General features: G+C 32.8%; 1 protein-coding gene across 1 annotated transcript in view; it reads left to right on the top strand.

Annotated features, from left to right (window-relative positions):
• Positions 1-26,487, top strand: part of LOC114331814 (espin) — a 142,324-nt gene that overhangs the window by 96,285 nt on the left and 19,552 nt on the right. The window contains exon 3 of the mRNA XM_050659735.1: positions 25,580-25,809. Within this exon, the coding sequence (XP_050515692.1) occupies positions 25,580-25,809 (230 nt within the window). The remainder of the gene's footprint in view (positions 1-25,579; positions 25,810-26,487) is intronic.

Genomic DNA, 26,487 nt, shown 5'->3' with positions numbered 1-26,487 from the left:
AAGGTTGGGAATCTTGTTTATGTTATGAAAATGCTCTCTGTACGATTTGTCGAAAATAAACTGGTGGGAATTATTGGAGTTTTTATTATAATGGAAACTGAATTACCTAAGATGATATATCAAGATTTATGACTAGATTTTTTTGATAAGCAATATTTAAAAAATCTAAGATTTTGTAACGTTATAAACGTCGCATGTTTAATAATTTATATATTTAAATAATTATTTTATTAAAATTTCTATTAATTTTATGCATTTCTTAATTTTCTGTTTTTTTTTATTATTTTTCTTTCAAAAATAGTTGGTGCTTTCTCTCTATCCTTATCTTCTTAATTTAGTCCAGAGTAATAAGGATTTTCTCGGGACACTCAAAGATCCAGGTAGCTGAGTACCTTTTTAGTTATTGTAGACCTATAGGAAGAAAATCTACCTGTTTCCTGTCTAGAGTTCGCGTCCGTTTTTTAATTATTAACAATTTAGTGCAAAAATCGCGATTTTTTCGATTTTTTGCACCCCACCTCCCCTTTTTTCAAAAGCTAAATAATTAACATAGAATTACAAAATTTAATTTTTTAGAATATTAAAAAACCTTCAAAATGCCGATTTTTGAAAGTTAAAAAGTTAATTTGTTGCTACGCAAACTGCAAAATAAGTGAAAATCGTTATTTGTTAATAACTTTTACTAAAACTACCTTAGAACTTTAGTGTTTCACCCAAAGTTGGGTATTGGGGTACTTAACAAACCTTCAATATTTTGAGACCGATCCATTAATTAGTTTAAGAGTTATTCTATTTGTTTATCCCAGAGACTTTTATTTTGCAATAAGATAAGACAGAAAATAATGAAGATAGGGCAGTTCTGAGTATGCCAAATGAAAGTAGAAGAGTGATAGTATCAAAATGTATTAAAAAAGATAAAAAAATAATTAATATAGTCAAAAATCCTAATGCCAAATTTTTGAAATTTTGTAGTTTATAAACATTTAGAATAACTTTAAAAATGCTGTCCGTAGAAACAATCTTTTTATATATTCAAAAAGATAGTATTTTATCAGAATAAAAATTTTTAGCCTGGGTTCATTTGGGACAAAGTTAGCCATATGTTTTTTTAATTCACAGCTAATTTGTTTATAATAATTAAGGAATTTCATTAATGCCATTTTCAAGAATGGGATTTGTATTTTTTCTTAAAAAAATTGCACAAACATTGTACCTTCACAGCACCCTCTACGATTTTTCAAAAATGTAGTTCAAACGATTACTAGGGGGAACCTACAAATCCACCGAGTTAAAATACCGAAAAAGCAATTTCAAACGAATATAATTTTCTGTATCTCCGGAGCAACTCAATAGATTTTGATCTTTCTTTTTTTAATTTATATGTAATTTCTACTTACATTACAAATATGCAATTTGTTTATAAATTTATTAATTAATAAACAGTCTAATTTGTTTAAACAATTCTTGAAAAAATATTTTTTTTTACAAAAATCTATTTTTTTAATCATAGTATCATTAATGATCATAGAAAAAGTTAAAGTACACTTAAATAAATAAATGATTTTTATTAGATAATTATTTATTGAAGATAATTTATTTATTAAAGTATACGTTAACTTTTTCTATTATTAATATCGATAGTATGATTAAAATAATGGATTTTTGGGAAAAATTATTTTTTCAAAAATTGTTTAAACAAATTAGACTGTTTATTAATTCATAAATGTCTAGACAAATTGCATATTTGTAATGTACAGAAAAATTACATACAAATTAAAAAAGAACGATCAAAATATATTCATTAGATTCCGAGATATAGAAAATGATAGTAGTTTTAAGTTGCCTTTTTTAGTTTTTGAACTCGTGCATTTGTCGGCTCCCAACCCCCCCTTTACTTACCACAACTAGTCACCAATTGAACTACATTTTTAAAAATTCGTGTAAAATACCAGTTTTTCTAATATGTAAAATGATTTTTTCTATGGACAATATTTTTAAAGTTATTCTATATGTTTATAAACTACAAAATTTCACAAAATTGCCATTAGGATTTTTGACTATTCGCGATGTGCAAGTACTTGAAAGGGATACGTTAAACGATCGTGCGCGAATAGCGGAGAAATGTTGCAACTTTCTTAAATAATTCATATTGTCAATTGAAATTGTCAAATTGACGTACATTTCATATCTACTGTCATTGAAGGAGAAAAATTATATGTTGCTCCACAATATTGATATGATATGCAATTATTATATAAAGGTAAATTTAATTAATTGTATTTTGCTTGCAGTACTGCATTTTAATAACTAATTTTATTTACTACATACAATTGTTTACGTTTTAATAACATAACCTGAATCTTATTTTTTCTTCTTATTATTTTTTTGGGCTATGGCCTTGACAATTATCCAGTAACCAGGACTAATATAATTGGCCAATATAATTAAAAGTGCGAATAAAGTTGCAGAGCGTACAAATAGGTGTCGCTTTGCCGAACTTGCCCGGTCCTAATATTAGATATTTTTTTATCTTTTTTTAGTACATTTTTTTTGGCATCAGTTTTCTACTTTCATTTGGCATACGATATTGTCCTATCTTCATTATTTTCTGTCTTATGTTATTGCAAAATAAAGGTCTCTGGGATAAACAATCAGAATAACTCTTAAACTAATTAATGGTTCGGTCTCAAAATTTTGAAAGTTTGTTAAGTACGCCAATACCCAACTTTGGGTGAAACACTAAAGTTCTAAGGTAGCTTTAGTAAAAGTTATTAACAAATAACGATTTTCACTTATTTTGCAGTTTCCGTAGTAGACCAGGGCGCATCTGTAAAAATATTAGTACATTTGGACGTTGAGAGGTGACTCAAATTTTTTTGCAGAAATTGCTTGAAAATAATTCAAATATTAATATTTGAGTTATCCTCCCTCTCAAAAAGCTCCGGAACATTTTTTAAATAATCAAAATGTCAAAAAATCAAGGAGAAATTCGATTTTTTTCTTGGTTTGTTGATTATAACTTTAAAAGTATTCATTTCCAAGAAAAGTTGTATTGACATAAAAGTTGCGTAAATAAATTTCCTACAATATAGAATTGGTGAAATATTTAAAAAATAGTCACCCTTGTTGCAAAATAGCAATAATTGCCAAAAAACTATACAAAAACAAGTATTCGAATTTTACGTTTTTCAACCATTTATGCTACACTTAGGACCGTCATATTTCACCCAGAAAAACTATATAATACAGTAAAACAATACTGTAAATTTCATTAAGATCGGTTTAATAGATTTTGCAAAATAAATTTTGCAATCCAGCTTTCGCAAAAAAGATTCATTTTTTCAAAATGGTACAGGACTGAAAATAAAGCAGATAGCAAGTTGAAATTTTTTTTGCGTATAGAACTGTACTGTAACTTTCATTTGCAATTTGTAAAATTAAAATCAATTAACTACCACGGCGTCAGGATTTTTTTTAAATTAACATTAATTATTGGTGCTGTGCGCAGGACAGCGGATAGTTTGCTCTGATTGGGCATTCCAGTGACCTTTGATAATGATTGATACATTTTAATTTTTATTACATTTCGATATAAATAAATAAATTTGTTTATTGCAAAATAATAGTACATTGTTTACCGGGTAGGAAAAGCTTAACATTCCTGGACGACTGTGAAGATTGCTAAGTCGAGGCGCAAGCCGAGACTTAGCAACACAGAGTCCAGGAATGTGGCTTTTCCTACGAGGTAAACATACTATTTTTCCGCAAATCGTTTAAAATTCGACAGATATTGATTGATTAAAAAAAAACGCGATAATTTTATTCCCAAATAAATGGTGCTTTGAAATTCCTAATAAAATTACTTGGGTTACTATGGAAACGTATTGAGGTTGAATTGTCAAACTAACAACTGTACGGAAATATCATTTCCTTACAGTAAGGAAATGACATTTCCTTACAGTAAGGAAGTCCTGACTTTTTCTTCAAGAAATTTTGACAGGAATGTCAAAATTTCCTGGCGATTTGCGGAAAAAACACATACTCTATCCTTTGAAATAACACTTTTTTTAGCAAAAACTTTCTTTTCCGCAAATCGCCAGGAAATTTTGACATTCCTGTCAAAATTTCTTGAAGAAAAAGTCAGAACTTCCTTACTGTAAGGAAATGTCATTTCCTTACTGTAAGGAAATGATATTTCCGTACAGTTGTTAGTGTTCTACATAAATGATAGAAAATGACAATTCAACCTCAATACGTTTCCATAGTAACCCAAGTAATTTTATTAGGAATTTCAAAGCACCATTTATTTGGGAATAAAATTATCGCGTTTTTTTTAAATCAATCAATATCTGTCGAATTTTAAACGATTTGCGGAAAAATAGTATGTTTACCTCGTAGGAAAAGCCACATTCCTGGACTCTGTGTTGCTAAGTCTCGGCTTGCGCCTCGACTTAGCAATCTTCACAGTCGTCCAGGAATGTTAAGCTTTTCCTACCCGGTAAACAATGTACTATTGTTCATATATTTTAACTTAGAGAATAAAAGTTTATTATTTTTATACATATGCAATTGTTTAAACAATATTTCACAAACAATAATAAAATTAGTTTGATTTTTGTGGAATTAAAATATTAAAATACAACAAAATATAGAGTAAGAAAATAATATATTAGATAAAGATTGAAATAAATTTTGGTGGAAATCAACTTGTGTGAATCCAACACCGCTGTCCTGCGCGTAGCACCAATAATTAATGTTTATTTAAAAAAATTCCTGACGCCGTTGTAGTTAATCAATTTTAATTTTACAAATTGCAAATGAAAGGTACAGTACACTTCTATAAGCAAAAAAAAATTCAACTTGCTATCTACTTTATTTTCAGTCCTGTAACATTTTGAAAAATTGAATTTTTTTGCGAAAGCTGGATTTCAAAATTTATTTTGCAAAATCTATTGAACCGATCTTAATAAAATTTACAGTATTACTTTACTGTATCATAAAGTTTTTCTGGGTGAAATATGAATTTCCTAAGTGTAGCATAAATGGTTGAAAAACGTAAAATGCGAATACTTGTTTTTGTATGGTTTTTTCGCAATTATTGCTATTTTGCAACAAGGGTGACTATTTTTTAAATTTTTAACTAATTCTATATTATAGCAAATTTAGTTACGCAACTTTTATGTTAGTACATATTTTCTCGGAAATGAATACTTTTAAAGTTATAATCAAAAAACGAAGAAAAAAATCGAATTTTTTCTTCATTTTTTGACATTTTATTTATTTAAACAATGTTCCGGACCTTTTTGAGAGGGAGGATAACTCAAATATTATTATTTGAGTTATTTTTAAGCAATTTCTGCAAAAAAAATTGAGTCACCTCTCAACGTCCATCTCAAAACAGATGGGCCCTTGACTATAGCAACAAATTAACTTTTTAACTTTCAAAAATCGGCATTTTGAAGTTTTAATGTTCTACAGTCTACAGAATTAAGTTTTGTAATTTTATGTAAACTATTTAGCTTTTGAATGGGGTGCAAAAACTAAATTGTTAATAATTAAAAAACGGACGCGAACCCTAGGCAGGAAACAGGTAGGTTTTCTTCCTATAGGTCTACAATAACTAAAAAAGTAGTCAGCTACCTGGATCTTTGAGTGTCCCGAACATGGTCTATTTACAGCTTATTACCCTGGAGTAATTATCTTTTATCGTCATATTTTCTCCGCATTGAAACGCAATGCCTAATTTAATCACAGACATAAAATTTCGATTGTTCTGTGCCACACATCACACATTTGTTAGTTGTCAACTCACCTTCCCTTTTGTTAAGTCAGTCTTTTCTTAAGATGGAACTGGTAGATGTTTTTATAATAATATCTTGTCTCTACTTAAGACAGCGTTTCTCTGCAAAATTGAGAGCTCTGCAAAAGAGCTATTGAGGTACTTATGATAAATGTCAGCTTAAGAGTTCACATGAGAAACGAAGAGATAAGAAGAACCAACGTAAAAAATGTAATCGAAGCTATCGCAAAATCTAAATGGAAATAAGTAGAATATCTGGCAAGAGAAAGCGAAGAGAAGTGGGCAAAGATATACAATGGAGACCAAGAGCATATAAACGAGGCATAGGAAGACCGTAAAAAGATGAATCGACGACACCAAAGAAAAGGTAGGAAGAAACTGACACCAGATAGCTCAAGACAGGCGAATATTGAAACACAAGGGGAGGCCTATGTCCAGGCCTGGACCAGAAGAGGCTACTAAAGAAAACTACTGTGATCACAATTTTATTCTTCTTCTTCTTCTTCTTCTTTTTCTTTTATATAGGCTAGTGGTGTAAGAAGAGAATATTCTCAACAAAATATTCTCGAGAATGAGAATATTCTCGAGAATATTCTAGGCCATAAAATTCTCGGCGAAAATGTTCTATATTTACAAAATTCGAAATAAAAATAAAAACTAGATATGGGTCAAATTATTAAAATTTAAAAAATATGTATATTGTTTTTGCCAATTCACGTAGTATATTTTTGCATCCCAAACATTATTATTCTTGAAGCCCAAACTGAAATGCTTTTTTCCCCGATTTTCGGGGAAAAATCCCCGAAAATCGAAGTAGCCGGGCCTGGGGAATCCCATGAACCGCTAGCTAGGGTGTTTACAGTGTCAGTATGTCGGTCTTGGATGTTTCCCCAACACGACTCTACCTTATCGGCACGGTCTACGAGAAGTGTACGGTAAATTGAAGCTGTAATTACAAAAAAAAAAAAGAAATATGCATGTCTTTGTACTCACTTTATAACGCTCAAAAAATTACGGGATCTGGATTTCAATGCATATTTTTTTTTTATAATTCTCGTATCAAATATACGAGTGAAGTTAGTCGTATTCAGTGGCGTAGCTAGCATGGGTGACACCCGGGGCGGTAATCGATGGTGTCACCCCAAATCCTAAAAATAAAAATTGTTAAAATCAACGAAAATCCGATAAACGTATGTTTTGAATAATGAAAAAATTAAGAATTAAAATATCTTTTTTCTAGCTTTACTAGCGGAAAACTCGGAAATCACATTTTCTATATTTATGTTTTGTGTTGCTTCATGTTCAATAGCTAATAAACCGAGGTTATTTTAGCCTTGTTTGCGTCGTTGTTGCTCGCAAGTAATTCTTGATTAATGTTATCTTACTAAAACTTCTCTCGCATGAAGCAACCTATACACAAATGGTCATAAACAATTTTAATACGACCATTATATTTGGGAGGGATTCCATGAAATCCCATTCCACATTGAGTTTTAAAAAGTCTACAGCTAAATACTTAGAGGCTGTAATATTCACGCTTTAGGGGCTTGTAAATGTCTTCTGACCCTTGGTATTTCTAGCAGGAGATCTGCTTCTGATACCTCTTCATGGTAAAAGTCACAAAATGTTGAAACAGCTAATTTAAACTGTTCACTGTTCGCGAAAAGCAAGGTGTGTGTCTGCACAACCTCGAACAATGAAGCCACATCATGAATGAACTTTGATCTGGTTTCAAGTTAAACATTGAATAGGTCAAAACATTTCAACGTATCCTTTTGAAGTTCGTCTCGAAGAGTGAGTCCTATATCTGTAGCTGACTCAACATCCACTAGTTTTTGACGTCGAATTAGTTTTTTGGGTGGGAATGTCGTCATCCTCATGTATTTTCGTGGCCATATCTATTGCTTTATCTACATATAATATGACCACCGTTTTTCTTCAATATAAAGACGAAGTGCCCCTATTTCTCTTAGTACACCATTCCAAAATAAACAATAACAAAGAAAAAATATAAAATTACAGACAGCGGGAATAAGGCTATGATGTACAAATTGGTTATGGTGTCTAAATTTTCTTGTTGATGATATAATTCCTCAATTAAAGCAACAACACTATCTATGTTTTGCCAATACTTTAACTGCAGCTTAGTGAGAACTCCAACGCGTTGTGAAAATTCGTTTAATAGATGCTTTGCTGTGTTTAATAAGCACTTCCCAGCAGCTAGTGGAAGCAGAAAAAAAAATAAAAATTGCACTCGACAGTTCTGAAAAATGTTACATAAGCGGTATTTTGAGCAAAAGAGTGCTGGCCACATAAATGAATTAAATGATCAATACATCTAACGAAAATAGCCTTTTTGTTTTTTGATTTTAATCAAAATGATTTGATTTAATAATTGCTTGTATTACTCCATGTAAGCCGCTCATACCAGCTGCATTATCGTATCCCTGTGAACGGCACTTCATAATATCTAAACCATCAATTTCAAGCTTCTTGAGAATTTCGTTACGTAGATCCCAATACAAACTGCTTTTTTCATTTTAACGGAAAAATCCAAGAGATGCCTTTTTGACCTCGACTTTTCTCAGTTTCGTGTGTTCACAAAATAATATCGAATTGTATTTTGATTATAAAATAAGTAAAGTTACTAATTATCAATTCATTCTTTTGTGATGGAGTCTCCCGGGTGTCACCCCCGAAAGGGTGACACCCGGGGCGGACCGCCCCCTCCGCCCCACCCTAGCTACGCCGCTGGTCGTATTGATGACAGTTGGGGAAAGATCCGCGACCCTCAGTATGTATTGTTTTAGTGCTATTTTAACGTGCAAATATTTAAACGGGCTCCACACTCTCGGCGAAGTTACTTCGCCAAAGTTCACCGAAGTCCGAAGTGCCTCTCTACACACTCGTTCTACTTCGCGAGGAACACATTCAAGCGGTGCGATACAGACAAAGATCCCTTTGACTCGGACGCGCCAGACCGACAGATTTAGGAAGTAGAACGAAGTTAGGCAAAGTTACACAAGGTGGCCGTCAGGTAGGGATAAATGTTACAACCCATTCCGCGATGTTGCCAAATTTTTAATCAGGATCGGAATCCTAAACGCGGCAGATTTAAAAATATGTCATTACACGTTCTAAAAATATTTTGTCTATAATGTCCATATTTATTGAATAATCCACTGAATTACTACATCCTAACACTTTTTTAATATCTTCTTCCTAAAAGTGGATCAAATGTATTTTTTCTAACTCGATAATTAATTACATTAGAAATAGAGGTATAAAATAATATAAGTTCACATACAGAGAGGATCTAAATTATGGAATAAATTCATTTTCTCTAAAATGGACGACTTTAGAGAAAAATCCCGAAATAGGTCGATTTTTATTTTCAAATTACAATTTTTTGCCATCTATTTCATACTAGTGACGTCATCCATCTGAGCGTGGTGACGTAATCGATGATTTTTTTAAATGGGAATAGGTGTCGTGTGGCACCTCATTTGAAAGGGTGTTCAATTCTCTATACAGTAATATAAACATGAATATCATTATTTATACAGGGTGGCCAAAATAATAATTTTTGAATTAAATTAATTGACAAAAAAGAAGAATGTATGCAATTTATTTAACTCAAAATACATTCTATCGCCGTCAGAAAATAGAAAAAAATGTTTATTTGGCAAATAAACATTGCTTTTCGCTTAAATTAAATGTTCAAACTGCCAAGAGGTATGTGGGAGGCTGTTTGTGATTTAATTTAAGCAAAAAGAAATGTTTATTTGTGAAATAAACATTTTTTTCTATTTACTGACAGCCGTACAATGTATTTTGGCTTAAATAAATTACATACATTCACATTGTTCTTTTTGCGTCAATTAATTTAATTCAAAAATTATTTTTTTCTAGTATAGTACTAGCAAAAAGGTAGTACCTGGTAAGTGTATACATACCAGGAATAAGCTAAATTATTGAATTTACTGAAATTAAGATGTTTGATAACTTATAAATTTTTTTGTGTTAAGCTTGTCATGCACGGGGAGCTATACTATAATATATCTCATATCACTCACTAGAGCAATGAGTGAGGCTGCATACACGGAACTATAATGTATTATATGGTTCCGTTTATGCAGGCTCACTCATTACTAGAGTGAGCGATATGAGATATAATATATATCTATTATAGTATACCTTCTGGTCAGTAACAAGCTTTATGAGGAAATAGAAAGATCATTAATATACATGTATCATTTTTTAATTAATTGTCCTTTGTATAATTTAATTTTTAAATTTAATAAATCAATGAATTTTGTGTCTCTCTTCTGCCCTTTCATTTTCTCTGGCACGCTTGGGTTGTACCCTTTCTCCTCTTTTTCTATCTGAAGCAGTTGAGCTATGTTGAGTATTAGCGTTGTTCTTTCTTGTAATACATTCTCTAGTTTATTATTGGTAGCTTACTTCTGGAACTAGCTTTTTTTCTTTTAAGAACGCTAGATTCCATCTTCTAGCTAGATGTTTGTCATATCTGTAACTAATTTTTTTATTTAGAAAAGTGAAAGGTATCTATTAACAAATCAATGCCTCAGAAGCCAATCAGTATAAGTCAATAAGTGCTTAAAATGAGATACTAAGATGTTTCTGACAATAGTTGCTGACAAATACAGTCGGAAAAATGAAAGAATACCCATGAACGGTCACATCAATCAGTCAATCACATATTTTGTATTTGCTGTTTTTTTTTTCATAAATAACAAACGAGAGAGATAGATTATTAGTAATCTGAATAATATGTGATTGATGTGATCGTTCATGGGTCTTCTTTAATTTCTCCGACTGTAAACTGTCTTTATTTATAGGATAACATATTCATAAATACAAACAAGGAAATAATAATATTTCTATATATAATAATAAGTGTTATATCCCATAAGTCATTTTTAGGGAGAATGTGACTTACACCGTTTGACTTCTGAGGCATCCAAATATTAAAATTAGGTTTTATTCCTGTTATTGGGATTCTTCAATTTACCATGTAAATTATCCAATCTTTAAAAATATTGTGCTTTGATATACATAGTTGGTTTTTAGCCATAGTTTACTATTCAGTATACCAGTTGGATGGATTATAAATCTGGAGAGTTTTGACAATGATTGATATGTCCATCTAGCCTAATTTTTCAGGAGAGAATTTGGAAAGTTTGAATCATGTTTTGCCAACTCAAAAACGAAAAATAATCAACATAAGAAATCAAGTAATATATCAAGTTCTGCACTACCTAATACAGTAGAGCCCCGATTATCTGTCCTCCTCGGGACCGAAGGTGTATTGAAAAGCAGGGATAATCCGAACATGTATATCTTATGTATAATACATATGTACATATACACATACATATGTACCTACCATAAAAATATAACAGAAAAAAATAAATCTTTCATTATGAGTCTCTCTTTCGTCATATAGAGTTTCCGTCAAGTGATTTACGATGACGCTATTTTGATAAAACCTCAAAAATGCAACTTAGGTATGTAATAGTAATAATGTTCTACTGTAAGTTAAAAGGGGACATATCTTTTATACAAAAGATATGTGGGACAAAGGGGGTTTTACCTTCATCATACACATACCAAACTCTACCAACTTGAAGAAATGTTACTAAATAGCATATCAAGCAAATAATCTCATTCTGGCTAAAATCAGACACAACATCAAGTTTTGCCATACCACTAAAGAAATATAGTATTGAATTTAAATAAAAGTTTTCCCCACATTAACAAATTTTTACATCATTTAACAGTTAATATTAATAATCATATAATATGTACATATAATTATGTAAACAAAATTACCACTGCATCTGTTTCATTAGCTAACTTGTCTTTGTCTTCTATTTTACATACAAATCAACAGTTTTCCACTAACTTAAAATGGATTTACCTCTTGTTCAACCTCTCCAGTAAATTTTTCAGCATAATCAATGTTTTCTTTTTAAAACAATATTGTTGTCTGATTAAAATATGGAAATGTATTTCTAAACCTTATGACTTCGTATACTTATTTTTTTAAGTTGTAATTCTTTGATTTACTTACATTTCCTTCATTCCTTCTTCCAAAATGGAAATAAAAACGATAAAATCATCTTTGAATCTGATTATGTTAGGTTAGGTTAAAGCTGAAATTATAAAAATAAACACAAAAATCAGGTGTGTTCCTAATCCAAACTTTTAAAGCTTATCTACCGGATAACAAACGAAATATATATTTTTTACGTACCATCTAGGTATTTTTTATACAAGCAATTATCAAATTAGAAAAAATAGACTTGATTCACTTTTAGAACGTGTAAAGTAAAACAAGAACAACATATTTTGACATGTTTTTAAATCTGCCGCGTTTCGATACTGATTACAAATTTGGCAACACAGCGGAATGGGTTGTAACATCTATCCCATAGAGTGGCCGTCTACACTCTCGTACTCGTTGAACCTCGATCGACTTCGTGTGGACGGCGCTTAAGAATGGTGTGCATTTAAGTAGAGAAGAACAAGTTGAGGGAACTGAGTTTATAGATAATTTAGCAACTTTAAAATATGGTGATGACACGGATGAAAGAATGGCAGATTTGGCACTTTATCGGTCTAAGAAGGGATTTTTTGGAAAACCACACGTTGTAAAATCAATTGAAAACTAGACCCAATCATATTTCGGAACAAAATTAACTCAAATAGCAGTTCATATAAATTAAGCATGCCTTCATCGAGTGCAGCGACTTAAAGAAGTTTCAGTCTTACTGCTGAACGGGCTGGTAAAGTAACTTTTATTGCTCACAATTTAAAATTGTTTGACATAGACCAGTCCTTGACTGAAAAACAAAATCCCACAACTCAGTACATTGAAATGCAGAATGTAGAAGACCAGGATGAGCTAATGATAGAAATATATTTTGAATCTGAAACCTGATAAAAAATGAACATTTCATTTTTTATGAAAAAATTTTTGTGTTTTCTGCTATTTTTGTATTTTTTATATTTAAAGAACACTGTTGTTTCGTCTCATAATTTTGTATATAATTTCATGATTCTTAATACCCTACTTCATCTTTAACAATCTCCCTAAGCGCATCCTAGGTTTCATTCTCAGAAAATTCACCATATCGAGAATATTTTCGAGAATATTCTCCGATTTTTCATTCTCGAGAATTTTCCAACACTAATATAGGCAATAATGCCTGTTTTTCTTCAAAGGTGCCTTTCATTCTGTCCCTAAATTGTCATTCCATCTTTTCCTTGGGCGTCCTATACTTCTTCTGCCTAACGGTGACTTGTCCCTGGCTATTCTTACTATCCTTGATTATGTTCCTGGCTATTCTTACTATCCTATTATCCTGCTTATGTGTTGATTCCACTTTTCTTTTCTGTTCTTTACCCAGTTATTTATATTGTCTACCCCACATATACGTCTGATTTTCTCACTTCTTACCCTGTCTTGTAGTCCTTTTCCAGCAATCCTTCTTAAGATCATCATTTCGTTGGTCTTCAGATGTCTTTGTGTTTTGCTTGTATCTGGTCTGGTTTCGGCTGTTTAAGTCATAGCTGGCCTAATAACTATCTTATATATTCGGGCCTTTGTTTCCACACAAGGTGTTTGGTTTTTCCAAATTGTGTTGTTTGTCTTCTATCTCTTCTTCGATATTGTTGTCGACTGATAAATTAATTTCCAGGTATTTGAAAGTCATGACTTGTATAATTTGATTGTCTAACTCCAATTTGCATCTTATTAGTTCTTTGGCTATTACTAACCTTTTTGTTTTTTTGGGCTGATATTTTCATATTCATTTTGCGTTAATGTTGAATTCGTGCAGTAATCTTTGTAGGTCGTCTTCGCACTCTGCTACTAACACGGGCGGAGTCATCAGCGTAACAGCATTTTTATCTCTCTATCGCCCATTTTGCACCCTCTTTTTTTCTTCACTTGTTTTATTATTGTTTACAATTTATTTGATATCGCAGAGTGTGATATCGTAAAATTTAGTACAATGAGTGGTATAATATAATATGTAGGTGCCTAATTAGTCCCCTTGTTGACGTACGTCTCTGGTCTCAATTAGACAAGTGGGATTTCAAAAAGAAAACATATAATTTTCATTGTCATCGCGACATCTCCGCTTTTTTGCTGCTTGATGTTGATTCTGTTTGAAACGTGTGCCAAAAATTAATATTCTTTGAAACGGCTGCCATCAAAACTAATGCAAATACATCAGCTTTATGACTTTATTATAACTCCGATATGTTTTATTTTTATTGTTATGATTTTAACGCTAATTTTTGGAAACCTAAATATTTACTCAAAAGTTAGGTTGATATGAGTTTTGACATGAATTGGCCTTCAGCAACGACAATTTTGAAAATTTACATGTGCTATAAAAAGTAATGCCAAAAGTTTAATTCTAATTTTGTTTTCACGTTCTTCTTTTTTACAAAAATGATCTAATACCTGTTATAATCAATAATATTGTAAGTCCGTATCAAATATTTCTTAGTATAATATGAGAAGATTGGGAAGAACTCTTCATTGTCATCATAATTCAGTTTCTCTCTATGTGCTTCCCTGAAAGCGTTGTCTTCCAGTCCTACTAAGCGTTTCCGACTAATTCTTGTTTAGTTTTCTTCTCCTACTATGTACTTGCAGGAACTTTCAATTCTTCGTATTATGTGATTTACATCTCGGCGTTAACCATGCCCTAACAATCTTAACCTATGCTCTCTTCTTTTGACATCAATTGGTCCTCTAGGCCACTTCTTCTTCTTAAGCTGCTGAGACCGCTTGTCGATCGTTATCTCATGTTGCCCAGCATATTAACAACCATTGACCCGTGTTGAGCTGGCCCCCCCCCACTTGCAAAAATTAAAAAACAAATAGCCCTGATTTATGAGCTATTTATGAGCTCTCATATTCCGCAAACTAAAAATTTTGAGCTCGTTCCACTGAGCAGGAATTTAATACCCTAGTGGGAACTTAAAAATAGGAATATTGAATCGGTTTTTGCGGCAGAATTACGAGCTATTTATGAGCTCTTAAAATTATATAGTTTCGATTTTTGAGCTCATCCCCTTCACCCCCAAACAACCCTTTAATTGATTTAACTTAAGAGAAAGATGCTGAGAAAACTTAAAATATATCGTATTGCGAATATAATTCCTATAGCTTATATACTCTAAGAATAAACTATTAAATCAAGAGCATTTCGATTATTGAGCTACAACCCCTTCGCCAGAAAACCACCCTATCTTCCCGGCTTAAGAGAAAGTTGTATTAAAAATGCGTTAAACTAATTATTTGGTGACTACATATCATTTAATAATTTATAAGCTTCCAAATTACGCGCATTTAGATCAGTAAATTGCAATTTATTTTGTATAGTGCAGTCACTGAAGGTAAAAATCAACGATTACCTTCAATTTCGGTGAACCTTCATCGATTTTCACGAAAATTGGTCAGTAGTTAGAGGATACGTCAAGAAACAAAGGTGACATGGTACCACCTTGCGCCTTTACCCTGAGGGTGGATACCGCCCCTTCTCGGGGGTGAAAATTATTTTATAAAAAATAAATGCACAAATCAATAAAAGAACAAATTAAAAGCAAAATTTATTATATAAAGTTAATAAAATAAGTCAATACTTTTTAAGTTATTAAAGATCAAAGATTTTAATTATTTGTGAAAAAATGCATGTTTTGAAAAGGTTTTTTGTAAATCACTGAAAAACTTTAAATTTTTACAAAAAAGTTAATAGTAGTTTAATTCGTATAGCTTATATTATAAGAATAAACTCTTAAATCACGCGTCTTTCGATTATAGAGCTACAACCCCTTCGCAAGAAAACGACCCCATATTCCCGGCTTAAGAGAGAGTTGTTCTTAAAATAATTTAAATTAATTATTTGGCGACTACATATCGTTTAATAATTTATGAGCTTGCAAAATATACGCATCTCAATTATTGAATTGCCATTTTCTTTCTATAGTGCAGTCACTGAAGGTAAAAATCAACTAGTACTTTCGATTTCGGTAAATCTCCATTCATTTTCACGAAAATTGGTGAGCGGATTTTGATACTATCAACTTTTTCTGCATCTTATTTTTCATAGTTATTTCTAAGTACTTTGACAAGTATTTAGAACCTAAGTGTTATAAAATGCATCTCTTTCCCGTTATTTAAGCTTGAACCCTTAGATTTTAACAGTCGCGGAAAAAATATACATTTAATTACCAATAACTTATTTTAAATTAACATTAAAGGGTTTTTCAAGTAAGCAAGTTATTATATTTTTTATTAGCTTCAATTTTAGTGATGAAAACTTTTTAGTCATTTATGAAAAATCGCTCTAAAGCATGCATTTTCTTTCCAAAAATTAAAATATTTGATCTTTAATAACTCAAAAAGTATTGATTTATTTTAATCACATTATATAACAAATTTTGCTTACAATTTGTCCCTCTCTCGATTTGTGGGGTTATTTTTAATAAAGTAATTTTCACTCCCGAGAAGGGGTGACATATACCCCAGGCTAAAACCCCAAGTTGTTATTGTCAATTCGTGAAAATAAATGGAGATTTACCGAAATCGAAGGTACTAGTTGATTTTTACCTTCAGTGACTGCACTATAGAAAGAAAATGGCAATTCAATAATTGAGATGCGTATATTTTGCAAGCTCATAAATTATTAAACGATATGTAGTCGCCAAATAATTAATTTAAATTATTTTAAGAACAACTCTCTCTTAAGCCGGGAATATGGGGTCGTTTTCTTGCGAAGGGGTTGTAGCTCTATAATCGAAAGACGCGTGATTTAAGAGTTTATTCTTAGAATATAAGCTATACGAATTAAACTACTATTAACTTTTTTGTAAAAATTTAAAATTTTTCAGTGATTTACAAAAAACCTTTTCAAAACATGCATTTTTTCACAAATAATTAAAATCTTTGATCTTTAATCACTTAAAAAGTATTGACTTATTTTATTAACTTTATATAATAAATTTTGCTTTTAATTTGTTCTTTTATTGATTTGTGCATTTATTTTTTATAAAATAATTTTCACCCCCGAGAAGGGGCGGTATCCACCCTCAGGGTAAAGGCGCAAGGTGGTACCATGTCACCTTTGTTTCTTGACGTATCCTCTAACTACTGACCAATTTTCGTGAAAATCGATGAAGGTTCACCGAAATTGAAGGTAATCGTTGATTTTTACCTTCAGTGACTGCACTATACAAAATAAATTGCAATTTACTGATCTAAATGCGCGTAATTTGGAACCTTATAAATTATTAAATGATATGTAGTCGCCAAATAATTAGTTTAACGCATTTTAAGTACAACTTTCTCTTAAGCCGGGAAGATAGGGTGGTTTTCTTGCGAAGGGGTTGTAGCTCAATAATCGAAATGCTCTTGATTTAATAGTTTATTCTTAGAGTATATAAGCTATATGAATTATATCCGCAATACGATATATTTTAAGTTTTCCCAGCATCTTTCTCTTAAGTTAAATCAATTAAAGGGTTGTTTGGGGGTGAAGGGGATGAGCTCAAAAATCGAAACTATATAATTTCAAGAGCTCATAAATAGCTCGTAATTCTGCCGCAAAAACCGATTCAATATTCCTATTTTTAAGTAGTGGGGGGGGCTGACTCAGCCCCCCCACTAGGGTATTAAATTCCTGCTCAGTGGAACGAGCTCAAAATTTTTAGTTTGCGGAATATGAGAGCTCATAAATAGCTCATAAATCAGGGCTATTTGTTTTTTAATTTTTGCAAGTGGGGGGGGGGGGCCAGCTCAACACGGGTCAACCATTGTCTTGTTTACAGCCGTACGAAATAGTTCAGTTCTAGTTTTACCAAACCATTGGCGCAGGTTTTTAAGCCAAGAAGTTGTACGGATACCCACACTTCTTTTTTCCATTATTTTGTCTTGCATGAAAAGGTGCAGTATGTCAAATTTACGGCTTTTAATCGTGTTCACTACTTTTATTCAAACGTTGCAAAACCTTTTCGTTTGGGACTCTTTCTACCCAACTGATCTTCAGAATACGGCGGTAGACCCACATCTCAAATGCTTCTAGGTTCTTCAAAAGCGATTCTGTCAGGGTCCATGCTTCAACCCCATAAAGTATTATTGGAAATATATAACATTAAACCATTCTTATGCGAAGTTCCAAATTGAGATCGTTACTTGTTCTTGCTTTGGCAATTCTACTTTTTATTTCTGTACCTACTAGGGTTCCAGTTTTCATTAATATGAGTACCCATATATACAAGATAACTTACGCGTTCAATTGTCATTACCAATTGTTACGTTATAGTTATTATTAAATATGTATATACGGTTGCTTGTTTTCTAATAACTATAAACTTTGTTTTTCTTGCGTTGAGTTTGAGTCCATATATCGCACAGATCGACACCATTCGGTTCAATAACGCTTGAAGATGTTCAATTGATCCTGTCACTAACAAGGTGTCATCTGCGTATCTGCTATTGTTCATAAGCACGCCATTAATGATTTACCCTCTTTTGCGTTTTCCAACCCTTCATTTAAGATTGTTTCAGTGTAAAAATTAAACAACAGTGGTGAAAATGAAGCCTTGTCGAACTCCACGCTTGATTTTTACTTCTACAGAGCACTGATTCTCAACCCTAACACATGCAGCCTGGCTCCAGTACTTTCCTAGGTCCCTAGACTTCCCCTAATATATCCATTCATAATTTTATCTTTTTAGTCACTCCGCTCATTTATCTATTCTTACTTCGGCCACATGCATTCATTGTTCCTCTTTCTATTTGACTTCCTAACATTCAAGTCGGTACTTTTCTCTCTTTCCCACATTTTTTATATTCCTCGATTAATTTCCTTGTCATATATTCAACACCTTCATACTCTTGAGCTATTACTGTTGTAGTTAATCATCTGCAAATAATAAGGCTATATAGCATTGTTGTTTAATAGCAATGCTCTTAAGCTGGCCACTAACGATCAGGGCCGGATTTAAGGGGGCAGGCTGGGCAGCTGCCCGGGGCCCCCACATTCCGGAGGCCCCCACAAAGCGCTAAACTTAAAAAAATCAGCACATCATTCACATAGAATAATTTTTGTCAATCAATAATAAACTGTGATATTTCGTTAAACATGGAAGGTTTCTCTCCTGTTGAAAATGTATTTTTGCCAAATCATTGTCATAAAGCAGAAGATATAGGTATGTATTTAATTCTCTAATCACATGCTTACAAGAAGATGATCTCGATTTGAAAAACTGCAGACTGCAACGAACAGTCCTGCATGCGATAACACCTAAGTTATGTATGAGTGAAAAGTACAATGGTGTTCACTGTGTTCAGGCTAAAATTAAATATATAGTATAATATCTTGGCGTTGTGGATTCAGTGTACCGCCCACTCTCTAAATTTAGTTAAAAAAGCTGCAACTGAGTGTTGTCCTGCTGCTATAGCGTTCTTTGATTTATTATGTATTTTTCACTTCCTCTACATATAGGTACAAATTGTTAATTTTGTGTTAAAAGGTCTCATTTTCTCCATTGTTCATATAGTTTTATATTCAATATCTCTTTTATTACTACCTCAAAGCCAAACTTCAGTGTAGTAAAGCTAGCAGGAATCCTCACTTGAGATTTTGTCTCTCTGGACGTTTAAATTTGTTCCTCTGAGCTAAGCCACTCTTCAATAACTTCTCTCCCAGCTTTTCTTTAATTTGTAAGTTCTTACTCTTTCTAAATCACAATACCCAGAGTATTGTGTTACAAATTGGCAAAAAGCAAAAAAGCAAGAGCGTCTTTAAGCGAGAGCAACGCTGACCGTGGCAGAAATATGATTGTTCCTAAAAGAGAAAATGCTACTAGATGGTCATCTAGAAGTGACGCCTCAAAAGAACTTGTTACAGATTATAATCAGATTCATCATCCAGCCTCAAAAGTCCACTGCTGAACATAGGCCTCCTCCCCTCGTTTCCAACCCCATCTATCCTGCGCCGCCCTCATCCAGTTTTTATTTACCTTTCTTAAGTCGTCAGTCCATCTTGTAGGCGGTCGACCGACGCTTCTCTTGTCTTCTCTTGGCCTCCATTCCAATAACCTCTTCGTCCATCGCCCATCTGTCATTATGGCTACGTGTCCTGCCCATCTCCACTTCAACCTGGCTATCCTCTCGATGACGTCAGTCACCTTTGTTCTTCTCCTGATTTCTTCGTTTCTGATTTTGTCTCGCAGAGTTATTCCTAACATTGACCGCTCCATTCTTCTCTGCGTGCCTCTTAGTTTGGTAGCCGAGGCTTTAGTTAAGGTAAGTGTTTCTGATCCGTACGCCAAGACTGGGAGGACGCACTGATCGAATACCTTTCTCTTTAGACATGTGGGTAACTCACTTTTAAAAGTTTCTCTCAGTTTTCCAAATGCTGCCCACCCAAGACCGATTCTTCTCTTCAGCTCATGAGTCTGGTTATCCCTGCCAATCGTAATTTCATGTCCCAGGTATTTATATCTATCTACGAGTTCTATTTCCTTCCCACCAATACTGATGTTCTGGTTGGGTACCAAATTTGTCATTATTTTTGTTTTTGAGATGTTTATATTTAAACCAACATTTTCTGTAGCTACAACGAGTTCTTGTACCATCTCTCTTGCCATACCTAGATCCTCAGCTACTATGACTATATCATCGGCGAAACGTAAGTTGTTTAGGTATTCTCCATCTATTTTTATTCCCTTTGTCATCCAATCCAAACTCTTGAAAGCATGTTCTAAGACCGTATTAAAAAGTTTAGGTGACATTGGGTCTCCTTGTCTAACCCCCCGTTCTATTTTTATGCGATTACTGTTAGTATGTAATTTGACAGTGGTTGTTGCCTGTAAGTATATTTTGTGTAATAATTTTGTATACCTATAATCTAGCCTGCATTCTTTAAGCGCCTGTAATATTTTGCTAAGTTCAACTGTATCAAAGGCTTTATGAAAATCGATAAAAACTAGAACTAGGGGTTTATTGTATTCCACTACTTTCTCTATCAGGGTTTTTATACTTTGTAGATGGTCATTTGTTCCGTAATTTTTTCGGAATCCTGCCTGTTCTCTTGGTTGATAAGTCTCTAACTTTCTTTCCATTCTCTTAATATAATCAGATTAAAGGAGCATTATCCAAAATTTCAGAAGACGATGAGCAACAACTACATAGACATAAAACAACTACATAGACATGTCCGACATAATTAAGGAATTTTCAATTAAAAAATCTCGAAAAGTAGGTACCTGAACTTTATCCATACATTTCACTATGTTTATTTTGAATATTTCGCTGTAACAAGATGCAGCTCTTGTATTTTTTATTATTTAAAAAAGGTATATTTATATAAAAGTAGATCAACGTTTTTTTAATTTCTAAAAGTTAAAAGCCTGTAGTTGGCTGTATACCATAGTTATAACAACAATTTTCTTAATGGTAGGGGGTAGGGCCCCAAACCAATTCTGCCCAGGGGCCCCCCATTGTCTTAAATCCGGCTCTGCTCACGATACTGCGTTGTCGTTCGACAGACCAGTCTCTCTGTAGTTATATTGTAACGATTTTGTTGGATGCACGGTCACACACGATCAAAATTTTTGTCAATTAGTTGAATTCGACAAAATTGAGCGACGCCGCAGTATATCGTGAGTGGCCGGCTTTTTAGTTTAATCCGTGTACAATAAATGAATGTATGTGCACTAGTTTCTTCTGTCAATTAGTGGTACATTAGGTATATGAAAAATCCAATACATTTATTAATCACGATTTCTTGAATTTTTAAATGAGACACTGTTTAAAATAGAAGAAAAACAAACTATAATGTTGATTCTTGGTTTTCTAGTCGTAAATTGATTCACCATCCAATTAATTACCAGGTAAATAAAATTAAAGTAACTCTGAACAAAAAAAACTACATTATAAAAAGTTGTTACACCAACATAGAATGTAAGCTTATATCTCCTCAAGTGGATCTGTTCCGGATACCTAAGATAAAGATATCGACAGTCTTCATTGGATGTTACAGATTCCAAATTATGAAACTAATTATCACATTTATTAACACTTTTTGTTGTAAAGTAGGCCGGAGATGTGCTTATTCTCCTTCTTTAAAATTAATTCTGTTGACCGTCTTCTCCTTCTTCACGTGCCACTCCTATCGGAGATTGGAAATCATCATGGCCACTGTAACTTTGTTAGCAGCGCGCCTAAAATGTTTAATCGAACTACACCCGAACCATTCACGTATATTCCGAATCCACAATATTTTTTTTCTTCCCACACTTCTTTTTCCCTTAATTTCGTTCTGCATGATATTTCTGAAAAGTTCGTACTTTTCACCCGTCATATCCCAGGCAACCAAACGGCGTTTTTATAACGTAGATAACACGTCATAAAAATGACCAATTGACGTGTTTCTATGACGTAGTATCGACGTTGAAAATCACGTGAATTTGTCTCATTGATTTGACGTCATAATTGTGACTATTTTAAAACGTCTAAAAGGTGACGTCTTTTATACGTCGGTAATATTCACGTCTTTAATACTTTCAAAAAGTGACCTCTTTCAGATGTTTCAAAATAGGTAGTATAAAAAATAGGTAACATGAAACCTATAGGTCTACGTCTCATGTGTCGATGAAGATATACTACTGTTTGTTTAAGATCGCTTGTGCATTAGAAGTAATCTAACATTGATTCTGCATGATTGTACCAGCCCTCGCATTATAGAATTTTCACTATTTATATAAGTATACCTACTTACTCTGTCAAAACTGAAAAAACATACAAACTAATAAATAATTTATTAACAAATTACTCGATAAAAGTCGATAACACATAATTAGTTCATTAACAGAAAATAAACATAACCTCAAACAGTTGTCAAGAAGAATACTGCATTAAACTAACTCACTGAGCAAAAACGAATACAAATCTCTTAATTAACACGTTTCTTCAACTAAATATCTAAACGAAAAGTCTTATTTTATCACACAAGACACAAACCACGTAAACAATAAATGAGAAATTTCTTATGAAAATTATTTAACGAAATCGTTTGGAGTAATACAAACAAGCTCCTCCCAATTTTGTGACGTCAGACTTAAACTGTCTGAAAAGAAAACGTTTTTTAAACGTTACTTTAACGTCAATAATCTTACGTATTTAAAGTCACCTACAAAAGACGTCTATATGACGTAATTTTCAAATACGTGTATATATTCAACCAAAACTGACGTTTCCTCGACGTTATATGACGTCAGTTGGTTGCCTGGGATATAATGTGTCCCAAGCATTCCATCTTTCTAGTTTTTATCTACTTTATAATTTCGCATCTTTTGTCTAAAGTTTGGAGTACTTGCGTGTTAGTGACGCGGTATATCTATGGTATTTTGAGAATGCGCTTATAGCACCACATCTCGAATGCTTCGATGTTTTTTATGGTCGACTATTTTAGTGTCCAAGCCTCAATTCCATATAACAGGGTGGAAAAGATATAACACCGCATCATTCGTATTCGTAACTTTATGTTGATATCACGATTGCAAAAGAATTTGCACATTATATCAAAGACTGATCTAGCAATTTCTATTCTGCATTTAATCTCTTTTGTTTGATCGGTATCGTCTGTGATCCAAGCACCTAGATATTTATAACAGAACACACGCTCAATCGCTGTATTGTCTATTACAAGATTAGCTCTGATGTTCTTTGATTTCGCGATTACCATAAATTTAGTTTTTTTCAAATTAATTTTCAAGCCGTAACTGTTACAGTATATATTGAGACTTTGAACGAGATGTTGTAGTTCTACTAGCGTTCCCGATAGGAGAACCGTATCGTCAGCACACCTTATATTGTTGATCGTCTCACCATTTATTCTCAGACCAACATCTTCTTCCGCGAGTGCTTGTTGACAGATGGCTTCACTATTCGCAAAATTAAATTCCAACAGAGGGCGCTCAAAATTTCAAAGATGGACGACAACGTTAGGAAAACAATTCATTTCGTCATTTGAATTCACAGTTCTAAAACGTTAAATTAAAATCATTTATACGAGTGTTTTGCCAAAGTAACCACTAAGTTTTGCAACTAAGACATCTTATAAGTTAAAGACGACTCAAAATTATGTTTAATCTGTATGCATTCATTAAAATTTGATGCTAACTACTGATTTGTTTTTACCTTTTTTTCATAAAAAAATCTGGCCCCCGATAATCACACAGCGTTCTAAAAATTATTAATCTATCTTAGGATTTCTAATTTTGTTTTTAATTTAATTAATAGGTGCACTACAGTTTATTTTACACCGACAGATAACAATTTTTAATTAAATAAAAACTGGAAACTTGGAAACTAAGTAGGTGAATTTATTTTATAATAATTGTGTTCTGAAAATTACGAAGTGGTCGGGATATTTTTCATAACAATGTACATTCAATGTACAGAATATATATACTACATTTTATTCATTTATTTAATTTTGCAGTCGCTTAAACATTAAAAAATACTACGTTTAATACAAACGTTAAATTAACAAAATGTGTGATTTGGCATTGGTTAATTTAGGTCATTACGTAGAGTATAATAGGAATGAATACTGAGGAACACTGCAATAGTTTTTTAAGTCGAAATTATTGTTAATTACAACATAAACTGACCGCAAATATGTACACAAGTTAATGGCAAAGTCAATGTTTTCCTTGAGTTGATGCTTTTCAATTTCGCCACCAGGCGTCGCCCACTTTGCGGTTCCTCGCCAATACAGATTAAATAAAAGTGGCGATAAGATACATCCCTATCGGACTTCTCGACGGATTTGAATTTCTTATGTTAGCCTACCCTCAACCTTCACATTTTGGGTTGCTTGTTCTGACGTTATATTAGGTACTCATTTTTCGTAAGAACGCACCTCCTCATTGAAAACTCAAGCAGACATAGTGCGCATATCAAATTCTCGAACAAAAATGTCCAAAATAAATATTCTCTTTTAACAACATTTTGTCTACTGTTTTTTTCTGCAAAAACACCCTTCAACTTGAAATGTTATGGGTTTTTAGACATCTAAAGAAGACTATATACGAGTATTATAAGATTCTGCTAAAAACTAAAAGGTATTTTTAAACTTTTTTCTGTTTCAAAAATTATGCGATTCTTTTAGCGATTAGTCTATCGTCGGCCTAATCTGTAAATTGCGTAACTCCGTTTATCCAAATTTTACAGGAGACACAAAACCCATCTCTCTAAATATGACTAATACGAATACTACGTATCTCCCATTTTAAAAGATAGGATGGTAAAACGAAATATTTTATAGATACACATATCACAACATTTGAATATTTTTTAATAAGTATTTAATATTACTTACCACCAACTTTTTCTTGAAAATATCACTTTCTAAACAGTGATAGGTCAGTCGTGTGGTATGACAAACTAGGGAGTTACGTATTTGTCGTACTAAATTTTACGGCAAGGGAGATACGGTGTATACGAAGAGGTCTCTATTTACTCATCTGGTAAAAATATGCACGTACGTCCTTTTTTAAACGATAAGTAGGGACTTTTTCAAAGAGATGGTAGTAATAACTCATTTTAGGAGAATTGTGGAGTTACGCAGTTTACAGAATAGGACGACGCTATGTTAATTATGGCAGGTTATGTTCAAGTCATATTAAAAACGTTGCAATATTTATCTAAAATTTCTTTTCCAGCACGGCAACACAGCACTTCACGAAGCTTCCTGGAAAGGACATAGCAAAAGCGTTCGGCTACTGGCATCTGCTGGCGCTGATCTCAATCGTTGCAACGGTGGGGGATTCACAGCCCTTCACCTCAGCTGTCAAAACGGTCACAACCAATCGTGTAGGGAGTTACTGCTAGCTGGGTGCAATCCAGACATCCAGAATAATTATGGTGATACTGCTTTACATACTGCTGCAAGGTAAGTGCAATTTTGCTGTAACATTTCCTGTAGTTGATCTATTTGGTCTTAATTCATATTGATCGTCATCATCCTCACACAGCTAAATTTGTCCACTGTCAGACATAGGCCTCTTCATGATGTCTCCACCTTTCTCAACTCTTCTTCTTCTACTTCTTCTTCTTCTTCTTCTTCCCCTTATTCCTCTTTTTCTTCTTCTTCTTCTTCTTCTTTTCTTCTTCTTTTTCGTCTTCTTACTTTTTATTCCTTTTTGTATAGAGGCTTTAATGCCTGTTTCTTCTTCAATATTAGCCGTCTAAATTGTTTACTTGTTCTTCTGTTGTTTACTTGGGTGTTTGTTCTTCCAGATGGTGTTATTAAGAAATCCCGCCGCTTTACTTGCTTTTAAGCTTTGTTCTCGTACTTCCTCTTCAACATCTCCATAACTGGTTATATCTAATCCCAGATATCTAAACCTTGCTTCCTGCTTTATTATTTTCCCATCAATTTCGATTTTACATCGTAGTATTTAAATGTTGTCATACATTTGGTTTTTTTCTGCTGATATTATCATATTGTATTTCTTCGCTGTTGTATTGAAGATGTGTGTTATCTTTGGAGATCGTCTTCTGTCTCAGCGAATAATGCGGCGTCGTCGTCTGCATAACATAATATTTGGATTTCTTTGTTCCCCATTCT

This window comes from Diabrotica virgifera, chromosome 8 (genome assembly GCF_917563875.1).
Source record: "Diabrotica virgifera virgifera chromosome 8, PGI_DIABVI_V3a".
Taxonomy (NCBI): domain Eukaryota; kingdom Metazoa; phylum Arthropoda; class Insecta; order Coleoptera; family Chrysomelidae; genus Diabrotica; species Diabrotica virgifera.
Note: the sequence above shows the minus strand (reverse complement) of the source record. Positions and strands in the feature narration are given on the sequence as shown.